Source organism: Mustela erminea, chromosome 10 (genome assembly GCF_009829155.1).
Source record: "Mustela erminea isolate mMusErm1 chromosome 10, mMusErm1.Pri, whole genome shotgun sequence".
In the NCBI taxonomy this organism is placed as follows: Eukaryota; Metazoa; Chordata; class Mammalia; order Carnivora; family Mustelidae; genus Mustela; species Mustela erminea.
This window is the reverse complement of record NC_045623.1, coordinates 59,922,947-59,946,409: the sequence shown is the minus strand read 5'-3', so window position 1 is coordinate 59,946,409 and position 23,463 is coordinate 59,922,947. Positions and strand designations below refer to the sequence as shown.

At 39.6% G+C, this 23,463-nt stretch overlaps 1 protein-coding gene across 5 annotated transcripts in view; it reads left to right on the top strand.

The window, feature by feature from the left end:
• Positions 1-23,463, top strand: part of NFIA (nuclear factor I A) — a 364,677-nt gene that overhangs the window by 274,411 nt on the left and 66,803 nt on the right. For 4 of the 5 annotated variants that reach the window (XM_032303341.1, XM_032303340.1, XM_032303342.1 and 1 more), the window contains exon 7: positions 15,852-15,980. In XM_032303341.1, coding sequence (XP_032159232.1) covers positions 15,852-15,980 — 129 coding nt within the window. Of the gene's footprint in view, positions 1-15,851; positions 15,981-18,249; positions 19,058-23,463 lie in introns of those variants that run through there. The other variant, XM_032303343.1, reaches the window with a different exon arrangement.

The following is a 23,463-nucleotide window of genomic DNA, read 5'->3' as shown; positions in this document are numbered from 1 at the left end:
TCTGCATTTATGGAGCAGTGGGAAAGCATCATTCCGCAACCACATTCTCTTCCATTACCCCTTTAGTATTGGCACCAGCTCATTAGAGACTGGTCCACCAGGGAACACTGGTACAGTAGCAGGCAGTGGGAAGGGAAGGGGTGCTATGGTTTAGGGACCCTCCTTCCTCGGAGACATTTCATCCCAACAAGGGTTTATGGCAGGAAAGCCGTGTCACACAGCGAGCCCTCTAACCACCCTTCCCAAATGTCCTTACTTTCTTTATCAAAGCTGTTTTCATCATGCCAAATAAAGGGCCTAAAATAACCAATTGTAATTGAGAGTCCAAAAGGTTCCCTATTAAAAAAAAAAAAAGAAATACTCCTCTCACCTATATATACATATATTATATACAAGAAAGCATCGTCCAGAAAATGACTGTTATATTCCTGCAGCCTAGTCTAGTACCTGGCACAGGCTCTTCGTTCAATCAATATTTGTTGAATAAATAAATAAATAATAAGCTGGAGACCACACATGTCTGCGCTCACCCCGTGAGGGGGGCGAAGTGTTCAGGAAGCGGAGCGCTGCGTACATTTGCTGTGTGAATGAGTGCAGCCCTCTTGCATCAGAACCCAGATGCACAGTCTCGTGAATACAGAAGCGCCCCGGAAAACAGATGCTGCATTTCAGCTGGGCTCGTCTGAGTGCAGAAATTATCCACATCTCCAAATTGTTAATTTCATGTTTGAAATTGAGGCTGTGTAAATATTCCAGAAAGGAGAAAGAAAGAGATGGAGCTTATACCTTGGATGGAGACGGGGAATCTGCCCTCCCCTGTCCGCATCTCCGTCTTCAGCCCAGCCCCAGCAGCCTCGGTTAGCGAAGTGCTGGCTCATCGCGTGGCCGAGTGTAGCATGTCGTGGGAAGGAACCCTACGGCAAGGTTTATTCCGGCCACACCAATCTTACGGGCTCGCTTAAGAAGGGAGAAAATAGGAGTGAAATAGAACATATCATAAAGAGGGAAAAGTACAAATTAAGAATCACAGCTCTATAATTCTTATATTCTGCCATGAACCCCAGCCTGCCTGGGGACTTGAGCAGACTACTTCTCTGAATTTTTATCTCCTCATACGTAAAGGCTGGGGACAGTAAAACAGCCCAGGCTGTGTATGGTATAGCTCTGACATGATCAAATAGAGGTATATAAAAGTAGGAACTACTATTTCTTAAGTACCAGCTGTGTGCAAGGTACTGTGCATAGCCCCAAACATAGGGTATTTTAAAAATAGGTAAAGTAGGGTTGCCTGGGTGGCTCAGTGGGTTAAAGCCTCTGCCTTCTGCCCAGGTCATGAACTCAGGGTCCTGGGATCAAGCCCCACATCAGGCTCTCTGCTCAGTGCTTCCCCCGACCCCTCTCTGCCTGCCTCTCTGCCTACTTGTGATCTCTGCCTGTCAAATAAATAAAATCTTTTTTTTTTTAAAAGGTAAAGTATACTTCGTAAACCATAAAGCGTTATACAAGTACTATGTATCTTTATGTTTTGGTAAATATTTGAAAACTCTGAAGTGCTATATGAGTTTAAGATATAAGCATACCTCATTTTATGGTGCTTTGATTTCTTCCCCTTCCCAGATACTGTGTTCTTAATGAAGGTTTGTTGCAACCCTGCATCAAGCAAGTGTCTTGGCATCATTTTTCCAACAGCATTTGCTCACTTCCTGTCTTGTGTCATATTTTGGTAATTCTTGCAACACTGTAAGCTTTTTCATCATTATTATATTTGATGTGGTGTTCTGTGATCAGTGGTTATAAGTTGCAAGAAGTTCAGATGATGGTTAGCATAGTAATAAAGTATTTTTAAATTAAGGTACATACTTTTTTTTTTTTTTTAGACATAATGGCATTGTACACTGAGTAGACTATTGCGTAACTTTGATGTGTACTGGGAAACCAAAAAATTCACTTGTCTTGCCTTTTTTGCAATATTCGCTTTGTTGTGGTGGTCTGGAACTGAACCTGCCTTATCTCCGAGGTACGCCTGTACATGAAGTTAAATGGAAAACATAGTTACGAATCTGTGTCTATTACATGCTAAGCACTGTGCAAGGTGAAAGAGGGAAAAATAAGTAAATAAGCCAAGACAGACTCTGCCCTCAAAGTGTTTGCAGGCAGCAAAGGAAGGAGGGCTAACTGCTCAAACAAGCACCTAGTGGCCACAAAAAAGACAGGACTACTAGGATTCATCCAGGTCAGGAGTTTATTCATTGGCTTATACCACTGCCCTCCACCGTATCTGCTTGAAAAAAACTGGTGCATCAAACATTCCATTATTAAAGGAACATTAGTAAAGGCTAGTCCCTATTTCCTTCCCTTCATAATACCAGCCTTCTCTTTCTTTATCTCTAAAAAGCCTGTAGAAAACCAGTCAGTATGCTAGAAAACTCTCAGGAAGTGTGCAAAGCACTGTCATCTGACTCCGGCCAAAGATCTTTCTGCACCCATGGATTCAAATCCCCCTTCCCGAAACAGAGTGTTCTGATCTGTGGGTAATGAATGAAATTGGGCAGAATCTAAGCAAATGTTTACTTAGAGGAAATACAATTACTCTGAATTGACATTAAATTCACCAAAGGGAAAAATAACCAAAAGTTATAGTTGGAAGAGAAGAAACAAAAGAGACAGGTAGATGGGCAGGCAGATCAGACTTACCTAAGAGTTGGCTATGCTGGTTTTCCTGTATCTAATAAATTTTATTTATCTAGCATTATTAGATATTTGTAGAACTCAAACAGAAGGCAATTTTAACCTCATACAAGGAAAAAAAAATTCTTTAGCGTTCTGACTTTCTCTCTTCTGTAAACAAAATGTAGATATTTCATAGACTCAAATAATAACCGCAATTTGACTAACAATGAAAGACAATTTAACCTATATTTTGTCATTGGAATGCTGCTGAAATTTTAAACATGTAAGTGTTTAAAACTGATAGCTAATATTTATTAAGCACTTACTATGGGCCAGACAGTTCTAAGAGAGAGTTGGGGGGGAGAGATTTAATTTGTAAAAAATGATACAGGTCAACAATAAATCTTTTTTCAGACTTACTTCCCTCTCTCATAGGTTTTTATATTTTTCCCACATACTGATTGTTCTATTTAAATGTGAAACAACAAAATACAACACCATCAGCTATATAGGAATAAAGTTTGGAATAAAGTTTTCTCTTTTTTTGTCCATCAGTGTCTTCAATAAAGTAGCTTTTTAATACTCCAGAATAGGGGCTTTATGTGAGGAATGGGGAAAGAAGAAGACAGAAACCTCCCTGCCTGTGCAGAACTCAAGGGTCAGTAGCTTTTCTGCCTGTGCTATGTGTCCATTTCTGTTGCGATTGTGAACATCCCACTCGCTTTCCTCCTCAGCAGAGGATTACAATAATGCCTATTTATCCTACTGTATCCATCCAAGGCTTTCAAATACATCATAAACTCATCATTAATCAAAGACATGGCACCCATTTCGAGATGATGGGTGAATTACATCCTACAAGATTACGAGAAATGCTCACATTGGCATAGTAAATCAGGGACTGTTTCCTGATAGATTCCTGAACAGCACAAGTCCTAAAATGGAGAGGGTTCTCTCCAGCACTGAATCACAAAGTGTGTCTCTTAAATAGGAGAAGACGTCAGGAATAAAAAATTTTGTCACTTTATGTCACAGCATCACTTAACCTTGATGAAAAATTAAACCATGATGGAGAAACTCAATCTGTCGAAATACAGTGAACGGGGGCTTGCCTCCTCAGAGTCAAGAATTACCGACCTCCCTTTCTTGACAGTTTAAAACCCCTCTGAAATTGCCAGATTATTCCAGTTCACTCTGGTTCCTGGTTTTGTGGTCTCTTTGGAGTGAGGAACTGGGTTGTGATCAGTGCCTTCAGCCCTCTGTGGAGAACAGGCTTTCCAGACAGCTGTGAATGCTCGGTGTTCTTCCAGAGGCTACTCCAGCCCTCCCAGGTTTTCACGTGGTCCACACATCTCACCGCCCTCATTCTGAAGCAATGTGCCAATCTTTTGTGATCGTATGTAATGAGAGGTAAAGTTTTCGTGTGCGTTGTTGGAAATGCACTCAAGGCATTAGAAATTCAAGGAACGACAGCCCAGTAGACATTTCTAATTGGAAATGTCCTCTGGAATAGCAGATTACTCTGCCTTGTTAGGTTATCCCAACCCAGAAGTCACTCCACCGTGATTAGCTTCCAAGATGAATGAATTCTAGGATATCAAGATTACTTACGACTCAATGCCATTCCGAATTTGCCATCTGCCTTTCAGCCATTTCGTGAACCCAACGGAAGAGAGGCTTTATCAAAATGGCCGTGCAACATCTCTTCTGTTCTAACACTCTGTAGGGACTGATACAAGCAGCTCTTCATGTTCTTATGTCAAGATACATATGTAAGGATTAAAAGTAGTATGGGTTGCATAAGAGTGCTTTTCAGGGCCAGTAATTCTTTGATATTTATCACTTCATAGTGGTGACACCTGCTTCTAATTTTAAAAGTTCTCTTTTTCAGTGGGTGGTTTTTTTTTCCCTTTTCAGAAAAGAAATTTTATCCTCAAAAGACTTAACTGGCAATTTTTCTCCTTTTGATGTGCTTGATATATTTATGAGTTTGTCCATCAACATTGAAGCCTTAACATGGCTTTAGCTTTAAAAAAAAAAATCTGTATAACACATAATCATTATATCGGGTTACCTAAATTTATGTCCTCACCACACATTTGGAGACTTTTTGAGAGATATAGTTTGTTATAAATGTCATTATTTGCCACTTGGACTACTTGGCAGTTGTCTGAAGTTGACTAAAACCATAGACATAAACTCTGCCTTGTGGGAGGAGTGTAGCCGCTTACATTTAGTATACGTCTTTGGTTGTTCTTTACATTCAGGGACCCAGTTGGTGACAACTGTCATTTGAGATTGGTGAGTGGAAGGGAAAAAAAAGGAGAGGACCCTAGTTGTGTCTGTTTAGACACATAAGGAAATAGTCATTCGGTTTGAGGGTAGCCAGCCCACTTGTAGAGCCCAACATGGTTTGCTTTTCAGTTTTTATCTTGTGTAAAGACCTTTTCCTAATAGATGCTGGATAAAGTTAATTATACGAGTAGAAAAAGCTGCAAAAGATGGTATATTGCTAGCAACCCATCCTGATTGGCCTGTGGGGAGTTGTCGGTATAAAATTGGATCCTTGTGTTGGGTTCCAAAAAAAAAGGTGTGAATATGAAGGAGAAGTGCTAAATCATGACTCCAGAGAAAATGTCGGCCACGAGCAGTTTTTAGTCTAAGTGAAAACCAAACTTTAGGATTTGGACAAATAAGACAAGGAGAAAAAAGCGTGAATCATTAACGCCAATATAAAAGCAAACGCTTTTATATTGGATTGGTGATCCAGTGTCACCAAACCTAAGGGAAGACACTCAACCAAGACTGTGACTGAATGGAACCAACTTGCTGACTTAATTGATATGAAGAACTTTTGCCAAGTATTTACCCTTCATGTCAGATAAGTAATTTTTAATAAAATATTTCCAGGATATGAAGACAGTTAAGAAAACAGCACGGTTTTTAATCATGGCACTCGTAAGTAAACGGATCTATCATTACGTTGTCACAGAGAATGACAGTGAGCAGAAACATGGTGCTAATCCCTCTCAGATAACTATACAGTGTAATTAGACAGGCACTGTCTCTAGTGCTGAGTGTAGCGTTAATCAGGCGAAGTGCAACTTTACACAGAAATTTCTTCTTTTCTGGTATGTCATTGTTAAAAAAAGAAACTGTTTTGTCAGATACTGCTTCAGAACATGATCTATGTAGCTATGCACAGCTACTGCCCTTTTAAATTTTTATTTTGTGTTTTAGCAGCGTTGAAGAACAGTGTGGTCCTTTTGCATCCACGAGGCTGCCTTGGAAGTCCGTGGTCCATTTTGTTCTGCAGAATGAACATAACTTGAAGTGTTCTCAGGCTTTGAAAGGAGGACCTATTGGCTCATCTACCGAAAATGAAGGCGGAACTCTCGTAGAGAGAGGTTTCCCTTATAAAGAAAGGGCCAGGAGTTTTTTTGCATTCGATAAGAGCTCAAGAGAGATTCTCTTTCTGTGAAAAATTTCATGTTAAAGTGATGAAACGTGTTGCCCCCTTCCAGCCTTTAAAAAAAAAAAAATTTTTTTTCCCTTTGGCTGTGTAGCGTCCGGCTTGAACTACGAACTACTGCATAGTTATAAAGTCGTATCAGTTTAGCTCCTTGCACAGCTCTATCTTCCCACTTTCTCAGCGACTCAAAGGCCTTTGATGACAAAGAATAGGGTTATTGAAGGTTGGTGGGCAGATTTCACTAAGTAACAGGTGGAGGTCAAAGTAGTTTATTTGTGGGGATGAACACAGTACAGAGATGAAAAATCAAATGCTTTCCCATAATAAGGTTTAGCAAGAAAATGCTGACTACGCTAAGCTCAGATTCTCGCTGACAGAACCTTTTCTAGTGTTCATTACTTGATTTCACAGTTCAAGCAATTTGAAGAGGCCTAAAATTATATTTCTTTTTTTCCCCTATGAAATGTTCCAGTCAGTTTCAGATTTTACCTTAAGTAAAGTGATGGCCCTTCTGCTTGTATCCAAGGAACCCCGGGATGAATAGATCCCCAGTGCAGGCATATCCCAGCCATGGAACATCACAGACGACATCTCTAAAATTAAATTTTACCAATAAGACCTGTAAACGCCAAGCTTTCGATCACGTTCTGACAGAAGCGAGCATATTTTAATAAACACTTAACTTCGCCTCACTGAAACTGGTATTCTAGATAGAGAAACGTATCTAAGGAAGATGTTTACCAGGTTTGAGCACTGGATTATCCCTAGCCTGTTGGAGATGGGGAGGAGAGTGTTATTGTCCCCTCTGCTCCCCCAGGCTATATATAATTTTTAATTTGTATAGTGTGTATGCTTTGCTTCGTAACTTACAAAAGAGCTATACGTGCTGAAAAAATGAAGTGCGGTTTACCTGCTGTATAATAGTAGGACCAAAAGCATGAAAAATTACTTGGTGGTGTATAGACGAGAGCTGTCTCATAGAACTTTCTGCAGTGAGGCAAATGTTCTATATTTTCACTGTCCAGCATTGTAACAACTAGCCAAATATGGCTATTGAGCACTTGAAATATGGCTTTGCTGGAGCAACTGAATTTTTAAATTCATTTAATTTTAATTAATTTAAATGTAAGTAGCCACATGTGGCTAGTAGCTACCATATTGGATAGGGCAGATAGGAACCAAACATATGTATGATTGAGTTTTTTACTTTTCAGCTGGGTATCTAGGCAGGATGAATAAAACATTATGCTGTACTATACTGAATTTATTTTTCATGCAAAGGAAATTATTTGGTTTTCTCAGTAATTTTTTGTTTATTCTCAGTCCTCTGTGAATGTTGTGTGATTGCTATGTCGAGCCAAAATCAATCCTTCTCTAAACACAAGGGAGGATGGGAGGATCGGAATGGGTAGGAGTCTCCAGCTTATAAGTAGGAGGAGGATGAAATACAGCATTTTAAACTTCAGTTCTGACACTGGGGTGTCTGTATTTGCCCTAAAAGGAGAGGAAATCCCCCTTAAAACTCAGGAAACTTTATTGTTGGCCCAGGAACCAGATCTTTATATGACATTTTTCTTGTGTCTATTCTTTATTCTCCCGGGTTGTAAATTTTCACTCACAAACGAACATTTGGAATACATTAGAGAACTCATCATTTCTTTTCTCCTGAATAATCCATATAATTTTCACTCCATTCTCCCATTTTTAAAAATTAAAGAAATCACTTGTATGCAAGCCTTTTAAATTACCTGAACGTCTTTATGATGTGCTAATTCTTTGGGGGGTCCTTTCAGCTCATCTTAAATGGTTGCCTATAGAGTAAGAAGGATAAACCTCAGAAGCTATATTAACTTCCATTTTATTCTCCCCATCATAAAAATGATTTTAAAACATTTCTATTCACCGAAAAAGGTTAAAAGTCAAAATAGTCTGAATGTTTTACCTTTTTTTTTTTTTATTGTTGAGTGCGTTAATCATCATAAATCACATTGGAATGAACCATAATGGATTTTATCGTTAGGACACAAATCTTAAAGATGAGTGCAGGATCTTGAAATACCTCCTCCTATCACACAGTGTGTGTTTCTACCCAGAGGAACAGAATGGCGCTTTAACTGTGGGATTAATCTATGCAATCACAGCCTTTATTTAGCATCACGGTTAGTGATTCTCTCATCACAAGGTGCAGAGGAGAAAGTCCTAGGAAGGTCCCATTCTTGCCTGTTCAGCAGCTGCCAGGGAGTACTGGGTTCTCTCCGTTGGGAAGAGTTGAGTCTGAGCATAAATTTGTTGGTGAGGGGCACCTGGGTGGCTCAGTAGGTTAAGCCTCTGCCTTGGGCTCAGGTCATGATCTCAGGGTCCACATCAAGCCCCGCATCGGGCTCTCTGCTCGGCAGGGAGCCTGCTTCCCTCTCTCTCTCTGCCTGCCTCTCTGCCTACTTGTGATCTCTGTCTGTCAAATGAATAAATAAAATCTTAAAAAAAAAAAAAAAGAGTTCCAATTTCTCTATATCCTCAAAAAAATTTTTTTTTTTTTTTTTGCTGGTGGTAGATGAGTTGCAAAATATGGTACGGGGACTTACCCAACTTTCATCCTGAGCCTGAAAAACGGTGCAGAAATGGATGCTGACTCCATTCGTCAGAGAGATGTGGCTGGGGCACCCTCTGCCTGCACCTAGATCTCGGGGTTTAGGGGAATCGGAATGCCGGGATGGAAAGAGAAGAACCACAGTGGCAGTCAGCGCGCCACTTAGGCTGTAGAAAACTATGGCGGTATCATGAGTGAGCTCGATTTTAAACCAGCTCGTGATCCGTAGTGTTAGTAGGATAGAGAAGTAATCGGAACTTTTTTCAGGAAGAAGCATGTCGGCGGGCGTAACCGTGGAAAAGGGAAGAGCCCCGGCCTGCTGGGTTCCAGCCCCGACCCTCCAAGCGGTGCTTGGGCCTCTCGCCTTCTTCGGGACTTTCCTGTGATCCCCTCCCTGAGTCTTTGCTTCCTGGCCACCTCGCGGGCAAGCGTGCTTTACTGCCTCCCATCTTCCAGAAGCTCTGCCTTGCTTCACCCCAGCGCGCAAAGCTTACCACCCTACCGTCTGCTTCCCTCTGCAGACTCATTTCGGGAGGAGCTGACTATGCCCGTTTTCCCTTCTTCCTTCCTGATTTTGTAAACCGTTCTCACCTGTCTTCCCTGTGCCTTGCCCTCCTGGAGCTCATTTATTCTCATTATATGTGACCCCTCAATAGCATTCGACTCACACCATTCACAGCCTCCTCCTTGAAATACTTGGAGAGTCGGTAAAACGATGCTTTCCTATGAGTTCCGTGACTCAGCTAAGTTGCTTGTTTTGACACGGACTTTAGCAGCTCAGAGGCCTCTCTTGATGTCAAGACTTACTGAATTCTAGATCATTGTGTGTGTTAGACTTTACCTCTGCGTGAGGTATGACTGCGTTATGACATAGACAAGACTTGGGAGATATCAGTGGGTTTAAAAAAAAAGACTTTTGATCCTGCTTATGTTTGCCTGAGGCTTTATAGAGGAAGTAACTTGTTGAACAGGCAAGAGACCTCTCGTGAATATTAAATGTACATATTTGCTGTTAAACAATTTAACATCTTTGGGTCATTATGTTCTTCTAAGTCTAGGTGATACTTATTCCTTGGAGGTTCCGTCTTAAAACTACTGATAATAAATGCGGTATGTTTAATAAAATCCTAACTAATCTCTCCAAGTGCCAAGAAAAACCTTTGCTATATAAGATGAGAGGCTTCTGAGTATACTGTGGAGTTGTTTTTATTTTTTGCATGTTCTTTTGCAGCTGATTTAACCTTTCTTTGAATTTTTTCTTTGGATAACCAAATTAGAAACTTGAACTACAAATATACTTTATTGACTTAAGTAGGACACAGTTTGTATAATATACAAGGGAAACTATATGAGGCAGTGTGATGTGTTACAGAAACTACAAGCTTTAGGACCAGAGACCAGGGTCTGAAATACTGCTTCATAGCTGTGTGGTCTTAAGCAAGTTGCTTGACATCTCTTGGTGTCACGTTTCTGAAATGTTTAGCTATAAGTTATATTAAGTTATATATATGTAAGTTAAATATAAGTTATATTTAGTTATAAGGATATTAATGCCTATCTATTGGAGAATGAAAATATAAGCATTTGAGATATTTGTAAGTACTTGGCACATAGTAGGTATTCCATAATTTATACATTTTATTCTTCTCAGTCTGTGTTTGGGAATGATCAATATATAAAGGTTTGATGACCATCTCTTTAGCGGCCTCCGAGCTCTCTTGAGGCCACTGGATGGATGAAGCCTTCCAGCAGCCTTCAGGTTTGGTATAATAGTTGTTCTGCTAAAGCAGTAGTAACGATAGGTCACTGGGAATTAGATGAGGGCAATGGTCTGGAGAATACGTAAAGTCAAACTGGCAGCATTTTGTAGTCCTCTCTAACCTGCTTATATACTGGATTTTAAAACAAAAGTGCAGAGTTTGCTTGTTTCCAGAATTTTTCCCAAACAGATTGCAACTCTAAATGCGCATTATTGAAAACTTCCTGTTCTTGACTTTGCTACTTTGAAGAAAGAAATATATACCAGTTAAATTTTTTCCAACAATTTGGAGAACAACCACCCAAACTCTACGACAGACAAGATAAGGTCCTGCTGTGAACAGGACAGTGGATTTTTGAGGAAGCACTCTCACTGACTTGTTACAGTTTTGCCTTTTTAAAAATCCAGCATGTTATGCCATTGTTTCTGGAATAATTACAGTTTATTGTGATCTCTCCCTCCCCCCCCCACCTTCCCATTAATATTATACCTCCTTGACTCCTAAAAATCCCCTTTAAGAAGATTCCTTAAGCAAAGTATAGCATTGTACTTTCTTCTCATTCCTGTAGGACTTGATTTATAACTGTCCCTATAAAGTTCTTAGTCAAAGTAGTTGGTTAAGTCTCAAAATTTAGGAGACAGATGGAGTTGAAATTAATTATGCGTTTTCCCCCTGTATCTTCTTTTTCACTTTCTGTAATATCAGGTTGTAGAAAAACTTACCAAACACACCTTGATTTATTATAGGAGACCCCAAGAATTACTTTTGAGGTTTTTCATGTCATTTGATCTGATTTTGTTATTGGTATTTCTTAAAAGAATCAGGGGGAAATAGAAGGTTTCCAAATTTATTTGGAAATAAAATTTACGCCATTAAAAATAACCACTTGTTCACCTCTTTTCCAAAAAGATGTCTTACTGTTTTCTCTGAGTGAGTGTAGGCTAGAGGCAAACTTCGCTATCTAGCATGTATTTGCTAAAAATGATAGAAGCTTCTGGAATTCTAGAGAATAATTAGTTCCCAGTAAACATCTTTAATAATACATTTCTAGCATGGACAGTAGTCTCATATTTGAGTAACACCTTAGTTTGCTATTGCTGTATAACGAATTACCACAAACATAGCTTAAAATGAAACACATTTATTACCTTATTACCTTATCACCAGTTTCCATGGGTCAAGAGTCTGGGCACAACTTAGGTAGTCCCTCATCTCAGGGTCTCAGAAGGCTATAATCAGCATTTCGTCCAGGCTGCATTTTGTAGTCCTGGACTGCAGCTCTGAGTCTTCTGGAGCTCTGAGTCTTCTTGCAAACTCTCGTGATTATTGGCAGAATTGAGTTCCTTATAGCTTTAAGACTGAGGTTCTGGCTTTCTTAAGGCTAGCTGTCAGCCAGGGGCCCTGCTTAGCTCCTACAAGTCCCTGCATTTCCTTGCCATATGGCCCTCTCATAGACCCCTTTACATCATGGCAGCTTACTTCTTCAAAGGCAGCAGGAGAATCTCTCTGACTTCTAGTCTCTCTTTTAAAAGGTTTGCCTGATTAGGTCAGGCCCGCCCAGGATAATAACCTTGTAATTAATTCAGAATCATCTGATTAGGGACCTAAATTACATCTGCAAAAGCCCCTTCACCTTTGCAATACAACAACCTAATCACGAGAAGAACATCCATCATATTCACAGATACTGCCCACATTCAACTGGAGGAGATTTTGTAAAGTAGGTACTCCAGGGACCAGGAGTCCTGGGGTCATCTTAGAATTCTGACTACCACAAATATTAATGATGACTATAATGGAATATTTGTGAGTACTGTTTCTGGCCTGTGCTTTCAGGGTTTTCCTATTGGGCCTCTCACTTATAACTGCCTTCAAGGAACAGATTCATTGAATGACTAGAATTTCATGTTTGCCTGTGTCCCCTGGACACTATTTCAAACAACTCAGGTAGCTTAGGAAAATGGCAAAGTGGAGAGAAATTCAGAAAGTCTGATGGTTAGAAAACCAATGACAAGCCAAAATGCTTTTTGAAATCTGTCTTCTAGGGGGCCCTGGGTTGGCTCAGTGGGTTAAACATTGAACTCTTTATTTCAGCTCAGGTCAAGGTCTCAGGGTTGTGAGATCAAGTCCTGCATTTGAGGAACTGCTTAATATTCTCTCTCTCCCTCTGCGCCCCCCCCCCACTCATACGTGCTCGTTCTCTCTCATTCTCTCTGAAAAAAAGGTTGAAAAAGAAAAAAAAAAGAACAAGAAATCCATCTTCTATTTTCTTTACCACCATTGGGGTTTTTTTAGAGCAACCAATAGGAGAAAATGTCCCATTGAAACACAGCATCCTGCTAAATTTCTGCTTCTTGTTCTATAAAATTCTTTATTTTTACATAGGGAAAAGAACTTTGGAGTAATAATTTGTTTGTTCTGGAAAAAAAGGCAACATTACTTTATAATCTTTTTAAAAAAAATCTGATGCTTCTGAAAAATACATTGAAATCAAAGTTTTGCTTTATTAAAAAGCCAATCATTCATTAATCTGTACAACCATGGTATAACAGTTGTACATGGATAATTGGTAAGAGAAATTCTAACAAGAAGCTTACTTTTAATCTAACAGGCAGAATCCAAATTTGATTTCAAAAATAAAAGTCAAGATTAATGTTCTCTCACTTTTAACATAAAGTAGTTTACTACCATTTTGAAATTTTATCCTGTCAATTAAGTATATGAAGCAAATTAACCAAAACATACATTATGCATATGGAGAAAATATTAAAGTATATAATAAGGAAATGTGCTCAGTGTAAGTCTTTAAAAATTGAAAACACAAAGTAATTTTGAGATTCATGACAGCCTTAGGGTTCATCTTACTTGACTGTGATAAATTTAGAAGATTATACATAGTTCGGCTTGTTGTTCTTGAATGCAGACAGTATTTCTTTTCTCTTTAACCCCTTCAAAGAGGATTTGAATTTTGCTGTTTTTGAATCTGTTTACCAACTTCATCATTCTTCATGTTCATGATTACCTGAATCTTACCTCTCCATTCTCTCTCTTGAAAGGGTAAATGTAAATGGTGGATTTAAGTCATGTCACTGTCTCTGCCGTATTTAGAATGGCATGGATTGGAACTCGTGAACTTTTCAAAGAAATGCTTCCTTTTCTGTGAAGGCAACCATTTGCTTTCTTTAATAAGGTTAGTTCAGATGCTGCGTTTCCTCAGTGATTCCATTGTCTGAAAAAAATTCTGCCATCTTAAAAGTTTTGACATTTTCATCTTCTGTTCTATTTCTGTTTCATGACACATAATTCAGGCATTTGACTGAGCTTAAATCAGTGGACTGGTTGGCAGCCTAAAAATGTGTTTTGCGCAGGAGAGGTTTGAATGAATTGAGAGGTTTGTTTACATTTTGGTTAACGTTTATTTCTTCCCTTTAATTTTTAAATTGGAAATCCTCTCTCTAATGTAGTTCTGTGATTATACCTTAGGCTAAGTTACTTGCAACGAATGTTGGTCCAAGACCCCAATCTATCCTACTGGTGTTAGGATATTGGTATGGTGTGACTTTGGTTACTGATTCAAAGAGCAAGGAAACATAGCTAAGTTGCTGAGTGACGTGCTTTTTCATTCAAATCGTGTAGATATTGATCTGGAATGGCTGGAATCTAGATCTGTCCAGTTGGTGTGAAATCACACAGCACTTCCTAATGTCTTTACATGGTACCCTGCAGATATGCCTACCAGCTTGCAATTTGTTTCTTTCGTGGGGTCAAACTCTCAAGTTTTACTATGTCGGTTAGTAAAGCCACAGATAAGGTTGAGACTGTGACACCTAGTTTAAATATCTTTTCAGGCCACTGACTGCATTCTAGACCCTTTGTTGGATTTCTGAAAATAGAAACACAAAACACACTCTATCCATATAGAACCTGAAGTCGCACTCAAAACTTGTGTTGTAGAACCTATGAAGGAAATCTGTGGACATAAATAACAAGGACGTATTTAGATACAAGCCAAACTAAGTTTTGGGACAGATCTATACCTATAAAGTGCTTGGCACAGTGCTTGCGAGTTAGTAACTACTCAATAACAGGTACCTGCTAATATCATTATTGTTTTTATTACTTAGTTTTCCAGCTCACCCCAATAATTCTCTGGTCATAGAATACAACATATGTAGACCTATATGAGTAAAAGAGAGCTGATTCTTTTGACGTGCACTCAGACCAGTTTTGTGCTGCAAATTTAAGAGAGCCCAAATTTGTCCTGTGATGTGGAGAACAAGGAGTCATTTCCGTTATTTCTATATCCAAGTTTTCATTGTTTTAATTGGCACCCTACCAAACTGATCGATGCCTCCAGTTGTGTGTGTCAGCGTGGCTGCCGAGAACATTACTAACTCAGTAATTACAAGAGACCATTTTCCCATTATTTTCCTCCCAAAGCCTTTTCTATGCTGGAAATGTTATGAAAACCTCAGAAACTATGATAAAAATACTATTTTTAAAAACAAGTTTTTATTGTATTTTCTTAACATAAAAGTAATATATGTTCATCACAGGAGAAACAAGCAAGCAAAAAGAGTCAATGAAAACCACCCAAATCCATCACACAGAGAGAACCCCCATTAGAGTTTATATGCGTTTCCTTCCAGTTCTTTCTCTGCACAGAGACCTATATTTTTAAGTGGCCTCCCAGCACAACATCCTATTTTATAATCACTTTCCATGTCTTTATTCCATGTCATTAAATGGAATGTCCTTATTCTCTAACGGTATGATTTGGATGGGTTCAGTCATATTTATTTAACCGGTTTCAATTGTTGAGCATTTAAGGATTTTTTTTTTTACTTTGACCTTTTATTTCTTTTTTCTATTATAAATAATTCATTGGATGAGCAACTGAGTTGTCCTTGTTGAGGGTTTTTTTTTTTTTTAATGTGAAAATAGCTAAATTATTTAAAATGTGGAGAAGGTGCTTTCGTGCTTCAGCAAGGTACCTGGCAAGATGAAATGGTTGCAGATGGGGTCTTCATGTGCCTTCGAGAGCCTCCTTTCTGAAGGCTCCCATGGGCCACAGGCACACACAACTTGCAGGAAACTCTGGGCAGGGGCCCTCCATAATTAGACAAGCTCAATCATGCCAAAAGGAACTGTGACTGAGTAGAGTAAGTTGAAGTCAATTCTAGGTGGACTTACCAAGGGGCCATTTTGTCCCCTGTTGGTTCCTGTGACAAATTCAAAGTCATTCCAAACAAATTCTGCGCTCCCAGGTGGATTTCTTTTTTTAATTCTTCCAGTTTTATCTTTAATACAAGCTGCCGTGCCCTGAATTAAAATGTGCTTATCACTCCATCCTTCTTGCCAGGAATGCCATCTCCAACCACACTGAAGAAGTCGGAGAAGTCTGGTTTCAGCAGCCCCTCCCCTTCGCAGACCTCCTCCCTGGGAACCGCATTCACACAGCACCACCGACCTGTCATCACAGGACCCAGAGGTGAGCCACTCCCCAGCACCCTGGCTTGGGCTTAGATCATGGCCTTGGGAGCAGCGTAGCAGAAGGAGAGACAAGGAGGCCCCTCCTAGAATGCTCCTAAAGGCAGTAAGTGCTCCAGTTTCTCCTCCCTGGGGACAGCTTTGGCATCAAACCCTGAATCCCTACCTCAGGCCAGAAGAGGGACCAAACCCCTCATTCCTTGTGGGATGTTGCCAAGAGGTAGGAGGTAATTTGAACTGACCCAAATCAAGTCTGTCCTACAAGTTGGGCAAAAGGAGTGTGTGTGTGTGTGTGTGTGTGTGTGTGTGTGTGTGTGTGTTAGGTGAGTATATTTTCCTGTAGCTAGTTACCTGTTTTCAAGTAAGAGCTATTTTTCATTCTCTCATCCCTGATGATTCCCTTTCCTTGAAACCTGATTTCAATATGTGGCGTTTTGCACTGAGGCTGTTTGCATCCCGGTGTTGACGAGCAGTTTTCACTCACTCTTTTTGAAGTGGTAGATAGTTTGTCTGGTTTTCATTGCAATGTTTTCATTATTTTTGTCTCGTGTGCTTTTAAGTTTATTATTAAAATGTGTCCACAAGAAATATGATTTGTATTTCACATTAAAGACAAGCTTTAAACCTCAAGAGAATGTCAGCAAATCACTTAACTTGATCTTACTGCAAGATGAAAATATTTATTAGTTTGTTTATGAAACTCCCACAGTAGGAGTATGAATAATTGTAACCATGTTTACTTTCTTCCATCAGATTGTCACTTAGGTAGGTCTGTGATCTACCAGCTGGTATTATAAAACATCCTAGAAAGTTATGGTCTCTTGTCTACTTTGACATATGCCTGGGGAAACTGATATTTCTTGCATTCATCTGAATGTGAGACCCACAAATCTGAATCCCTTTGTGAATGCTCGTGAGCATCTCAGGGGAAAATGGCTGTTGAAGGAGCGTCCAATGCACACACGCAGAAATCAGACTGATGAAAATAAGTATTTGGACTATTTTTTGAAGCAATTACTATATCCACATTTATGAAGACTTACTTCCTCCATCTTTAAACATCTTGTGATCACTGACAGAATTTTCTCAAGGTTTCTTATTATTTCACTTCTGTGGTGTGTACGTGTGTGTGTGTGTGTGTGTGTATGTGTGTGTGTGTGTTATAATCAGAAAGGCAACTTATATATTTTTTTCTAACTTGAAACCTTGCGTCTGAATTGGATTATGAATGAGTCTCTTTCAGTGGGGAGGTATTCTGATATTATCCTCAGGGTCAGCATTCATTAAGCATCTTAAACTGTAGTGGAAAATAAAAGACATGAAGTCCTTTTAGTCAGAAGATTTTCGTCTCAGGTAGATAAGGCAGGTAGTGTTTCTCATCTTTCTATGGTCAGGTTAACATTTTAAATGCTAAATGAGCATTAAAAATAGAAATTTCTACGGGAACTCAGAGGAGGGAACCATAAGTTTCATTTGTTCATTAAATGACAATTTCCTGAGTGCCTGTCACTGGGAATTCAGTGGTTCCTGTCCTCATCAAGCATACAGTCTAGGGCAGAAGAGAGATGCAAGAAAATAAGCATTCAGAAGATGATGTGGAATGTGCTGTTACTACTTTTTATCATATAGACTTCAAAGTTTAGACAGCATTGACATGAAATCTTAAGAAGTCACTTACATGAATCGAGGGCATTCCAAGCAGAAGAAAGGTTCACAGGGTAGCGAGGTGATAAGGATTGGGAAGGACAGGATGTTAGCAATCAGGACAGCTGGGTGAGCTGCCTCTTTGCCTTCCCATTTATCTTGTGGATTTTTTTAATATCCTCACCAGTAAAACGGGACAGTACTGTTGCTGAATGAACTTTTCCTCCCAACCTCCTATTCTTACATAGAGACACGATAAAACAATATTTGTAGAGACTCTTTGAGGAGCATAAAGCAATGTGCATATATTATCATTTAATTCAATAAATATTGAGTGCCTTCTAGGCGTCTTGCCTTAAAACCACAGTTCTACACATTATTATAGCAATTCTAGCATTTACCTGTGAGGGCCAAGATTGGGAGCTTCCTTATGCTGGACACTTAAACATATTTGCCAAAATGACCCGTGCTGGGTTGAACCAGAGTGGACCTCCTTAGCCTTCAGATCAATGAGCTTTGATCTCCTATTCATACCATTAAAAAAAAAAAAAAAAAGTTTGTGAGGAAAAGAGAAAGGTGCCTAGTTTAAGAATTATGGAATACCAAAGATTCTTTGTTTTCACCAGAATTCAAGATGGTTCCCAGCATCCTCGGTTCTTCTTTCTGGAAAATCTACTCAGGTACCCATTCTTACTGCACCCTGCCCCCCGTTAGTGGTCCAGTAAAGGGAGTTGGAGTAATTTAGATGAAACTCTTCATTGGTGTCTTTGTGGCAAGAATCACAGAGTGGAGATGGGCTAACACGAGACATCTTGGGGCTAAGATACTTTTTAAGGTTGGTACTGAGCCTCTCTAAGAAATATTTGCTGCAGACGCCATATTGCTCTTTATTCTTCTCTGAACTAGATGGAAAGCTAATGCTTGGAATGAGATCACAGGATTAAGCTGATGTTTTAGGAAGATGATCCAAACTGAAGGAGAGCGAGTCTGACTGAATGAGCCAGTGTGGAATAAATGTGATGTGTACATAAAGGAGAATTCAACCTCGATGCTCCTTTTATTGTAAAGAGTTACTATAACCCAAATCAGTAAATCATTAGAGAATCCATATAGACGTCGAACTTCAAAGGGCCTGGAAGAAGAGAAAGTTGTGTCCTTTATCAGGGTCCTGGGGCACAGGGACAGGGGAAGCTGTTTACTACACCGTTGCTCAGAATCACATATGTTCACCTCTGCATAGTATCCAGATTAGAAGACTTCTGCTGCCTCCTTTAAAAACTTCTTAAAATTTCTCTTGGGAATACCTTGACCAGACAAACACCAGTTTGTAGGCAGTAACTGTGTAATAGATCTCAAAACCCAGGCCAGAGGTGATATTTTAACAGACCTACAGCAAAACAAGTTCACCTCGCTAAAAAAAAAAAAAAAAAAAAAGTGGCTCTCTTTTTTACTATAAACATAAGGCATATTTGGACATTTGGTGGACAACTTGTTACAAAAGAAACCTCTCTTTGAAATTGCGAAGCAAATGCAAAAAAAAAAAAAAAGAAAAAGGGCCTTTTAGGGAGGCAGCATTACACCATGGGTAAGGATAGAAGCTCAGTGGTCAAATGGACCAGTGTTGGAACTCCACCACTGTTACCGGCTGTGTGAACCTTGTACATTGCTTTACTTCTCTAAGTCATAAGTTCCTCATCTATAAATTGGAGATCATAATCTCTACCTCAAGAGATTGATTTTATCTAAGCAAATGAAATCATGTATTTGCAGTTGTTTGCACAGTGCCTGGAAATAGAATATGTACTCAAATCATGCAAACAAGTGAATCATCCATTTTCACCCAGGATTTGAAAATATCCTGCTGTCCCTACAACATTTTGTCCATCCCAAGACCAGCTCAAGTATGATTTTCTACACAAAGACCCCTTAGCTCCATGCAGCCTGCCATCACCTCACACTCCTCGAAGTCCCAAAGTCCTTCACACAAGACCAAGCGTCTTGCTTTGCAAGTTAATATATGTGTCTTGTCGCTGTCCTAGAATGGAACCTTTGAAAGGGAGGATCTATAACTTACACTTTTTGTTATCTTCATTGTGTATCAGGCAATGAATTTTATGCTCAAATATTGGTTGAATAAATAAAATGTATCCACATTGCACATCAATGTACACAGAAAGCATTCATCCCTTCCCTAACATTGACAAGATTGTATTGCTTCAGAAAAACTAAAGAGTGATAAATGTATAATAGGTAAGGCAGGACTTCTTTATAAAGAATGTCCAAGATGGGGAAGAACAATGGCCTTCCAGCCAAAGAAAGCTTTTGTTAAGATTATATAAGTAAAACCTTCATATAAAAGTTACGCTTTTTCTTAGTTTCTGCTATTCTAATCACTTCTCTATGTACGTTGTGAAGGTAGTTGCTTTCTTAAAACAAATCCCCTCTTGGATACTGGCTTTCTTTGAGGCTTTGATAAGTCACTTAACCCTGTGGCCTCAGTTTGGCCATCTGTATCATGGGGATAATCCTTGGCCATCTATATAGTTAAAATTAGGTAAAGGGGTGAAAGCATTTTGGAATATCCTAGGGAGTGGGGGAGACATAATGTTTCCATAAAAGCATGTATTTCATTATACGTTATTAAAATTACTGTGTACTCTAAGCTGAAATATTAGGCTTTCGAAGACTTTCTTTTATCAGCACTTAAAATGTCAACCATAATAAAGTATTTAATCACAACAGTTTGCTTTATTCATGATAATTGAAAGAAATCTTTGTTCTTCCCTTTGCTTTTTTAAGTGACAAGGTTGTTGGATGATTTGAAGGTCTAATTCCTTTTACTGGAATTATTTGGAGCAATCGTAGTATTTTAGGGTCTCTTGGAATTTCGTCTTCTTGAAACTTAGGTGTCTGCCTGAAATCTTTGCTATTTTCAAAAACAAGATAATGAATGATACTTAATTTAAGCATTTCATTTAATATAATGCTCTACACTAAGGAAAGCAACTCTGCTTTAGGAATTTAGAAGTGGGGAAGCGCCTACAGTGGTACACATTGCAAGGCAGAGGTTGAAAATAATTATCAAGTAAGCACTCACTGAGCCTCATCTAGAACCACAGAATTTGAGAATAGTGCTCAAATTTGAGAATTTGAGAATAGCAACTTAGACTATCTGGTCTAATCCATTTCCTGTATCAGCTAAGCATGCGTTTGACTGCAAGTAACAGAAGATCGACTAAACAGGTTGTATTTTTCTCAAATAAAAACAAGTATGTGATTCAGGACTGTGATAGTCCAAGGGCTGAGATTTTATCTCTTAGCCTTGCTTTAGTGCGTTGTGCTCATCCTCCTGCTCTGACCTCCTGATCACAATGTGGCCACTGTACACCTGCCTCACTTCTGCATTCCAAGCAGATAGCAAGGCCTGCTCATTCTGACACCTTTTGTAGAATGTTGTGCAGCATGGTCTGAACTACACCACATGATCCCCTCTAGCTGCAAGAGAGGCGAGGAAGTCTGCATTATTTTTTTAGCTGAACACACAGCTACTCTGTATAAAATTAGGGCTTTATAAGCAGGCAAGTGGAAGGGGAATATGCGGGTTAATAGTCAGCAATGTATTCCGCATTACTCCTGCAGATGAGTGAGCTCAGCCGAGACCAGAAGCCAAGTCTCCAATTCAGTGCCTCTTCCGTTATATCACGAGGTTCTACCTTTTTCTCCCCCACTGGGAGAAATAAACTGTATTTATTTAAACAATTAATTGGTTTTCACATTTTTTATTAGTCGAAGACACAACATAGCTATTTAGATCTTTTGATAAGCATGACATAACCCATGTTATCCAACTGAGTTTTTTAATAACAGCCATAAACAAATCACTTGACCTCTTTTTATTAGCCTGTGAATCCTTGCTACTAGTAATGCAGGCTTTCTGTTATATGCAAGTCACTTCAATGCATAATTTTTGAGGTCAGTGTGACTTACTTGATATTAAAATTGATTTGCACACTCCCCTGTCTCTCTAGGGATCCGTTCTTTTTTTCTACCAGTATTTATGGAGCACTACAGCAGTACAATGTGCTCTATTAGTTGCCCAATAGAATGACCAAGAGAAGCTGGGATTTGGCCTCAGAGTGCTTACCTCCTGGTGGATGCTGGAGCAAGAAAGCCAGCAGGTGTATTACTGTGATAGGGGAAGCTTAGGGTGCTTTTGGGGACAAGGGCATCCTGATATAGAACCCCCGTAGCATTTGGCATTTGGCATCGCGGAGAGTCCAAATAAGCATAAGACTTAACGCCTTGGGCTCCTGGGTGGCTCAGTCTGTTAAGCGTCTGCCTTCAGCTCAGGTCATGATCCCAAGGTCCTGGGATCAAGTCCCACGTCAGGCTCCCTGCTCTGCAGGGAGTCTGCTTCTCCCTCTGCCCCACTCCCAACTCGTTCTCTCAGTCTCTGTCTCTTTCTCCCTCTCTCTCAAATAAATAATTCAAATCTTAAAATAATAATAATAATAAGGACTCAACCCCTCTTCTCCCACAGAGTGTCTTCTCATTGTAAGCCTGGAAAATAAAGCAACAGCAACAAATTGTACTTTTTGATAACTAGGTACTGTAAGCACGAAGCTAAACCACCCATTTCTTTATAACTCAAAAAACATATACCCTTGAAGGGAGTTTAGAAGTAAAATTGCCCCAGTACCAAAAATATACATAAGATAAGCCAAAACAATAGCCACATAAACCAAAGATTTATTGTGTGGCTTTCCAAGAGTCATGCCCCTTTCTGTTTGGAGAGGTAGTCAGAAGTTTATATGCTCTATAAACCTCTCTAAGTCCAAGATCCTTGTGATTCAGGCGGGGATCCTGCTCTTAGTGATGAAACATCTAAGGGTCTGCGGTTAACAATATCGCCAAGTTTGGCCAAGAAAAACATACTTTAGAGAATTATGAGAATTAAGATCACCTTCCAGGAAATGGAGGTCACGAGGGAAGGTTGGAGGAGTGTGGATTCATAGACAATAATAGAGGAGGAAGGAGAGGAGAGGCAAAATATGAAGGCAGCAGTTATCACTAGATGGCAGGGCCCCCTGGAGCAGGAACCATGGTTTTTTTCTTCCTACCTGCGTCCCTCAGCATTGTGCCTGCCATAAGGAAAGCACTCGCCAAACATTTGTTGAATACATGAGTGACTTCATGGATTGGATTGAAGATACACAGAAAGTCTGGGAATAACAGGGAGTTGTTTCCATCCTCCGTGTGGAATGATAATATAATATCCAAGTGCATGTCTTCGGTGGGATTTAGGGAGATGCACCGTCTCGTGAATAAATGCTCAGTACATACTCACTTTGCCTTAAGGAAGAGCTTCTACCTTGCCAGGCATTAGGGGAAATACCAAGCTTGAGGAGATGTGATCCCCTTTTTGTAGAATATTTGCTGTAGCGTTACAAAGTTGGTTGTCAACATTAAGGACCCGCAAGAAGACGTCCTCCCTCTATCGCCACCATCACCACGTCACCCCTCCCTTGGCATGGGTCCCCCTAAGTGATAGGTGTGTGCAGCTTTCTCGCATGGTGTCTGCAAACTTCTTTGCCTCTTAGGAAAGCTTTTAACATAGTTGTAGAACCCGCCGGCACTCCTTTCCAAGGAGCTGAATCTAATTTGTCTCTCCTGGTTTAGTGCAATTGAATCATCTCAGGGAAATGAGAAGCAATTAAGTACCTGTTGCTAACAAGGTGCGGAAAGAATCTGCCAGCAGACACAAGGTGTTTATTTATTATTGGAGTATGTCATTTGAGACAACATTACGTTGTCACTCTACAATAAGAAATGCCAGAATT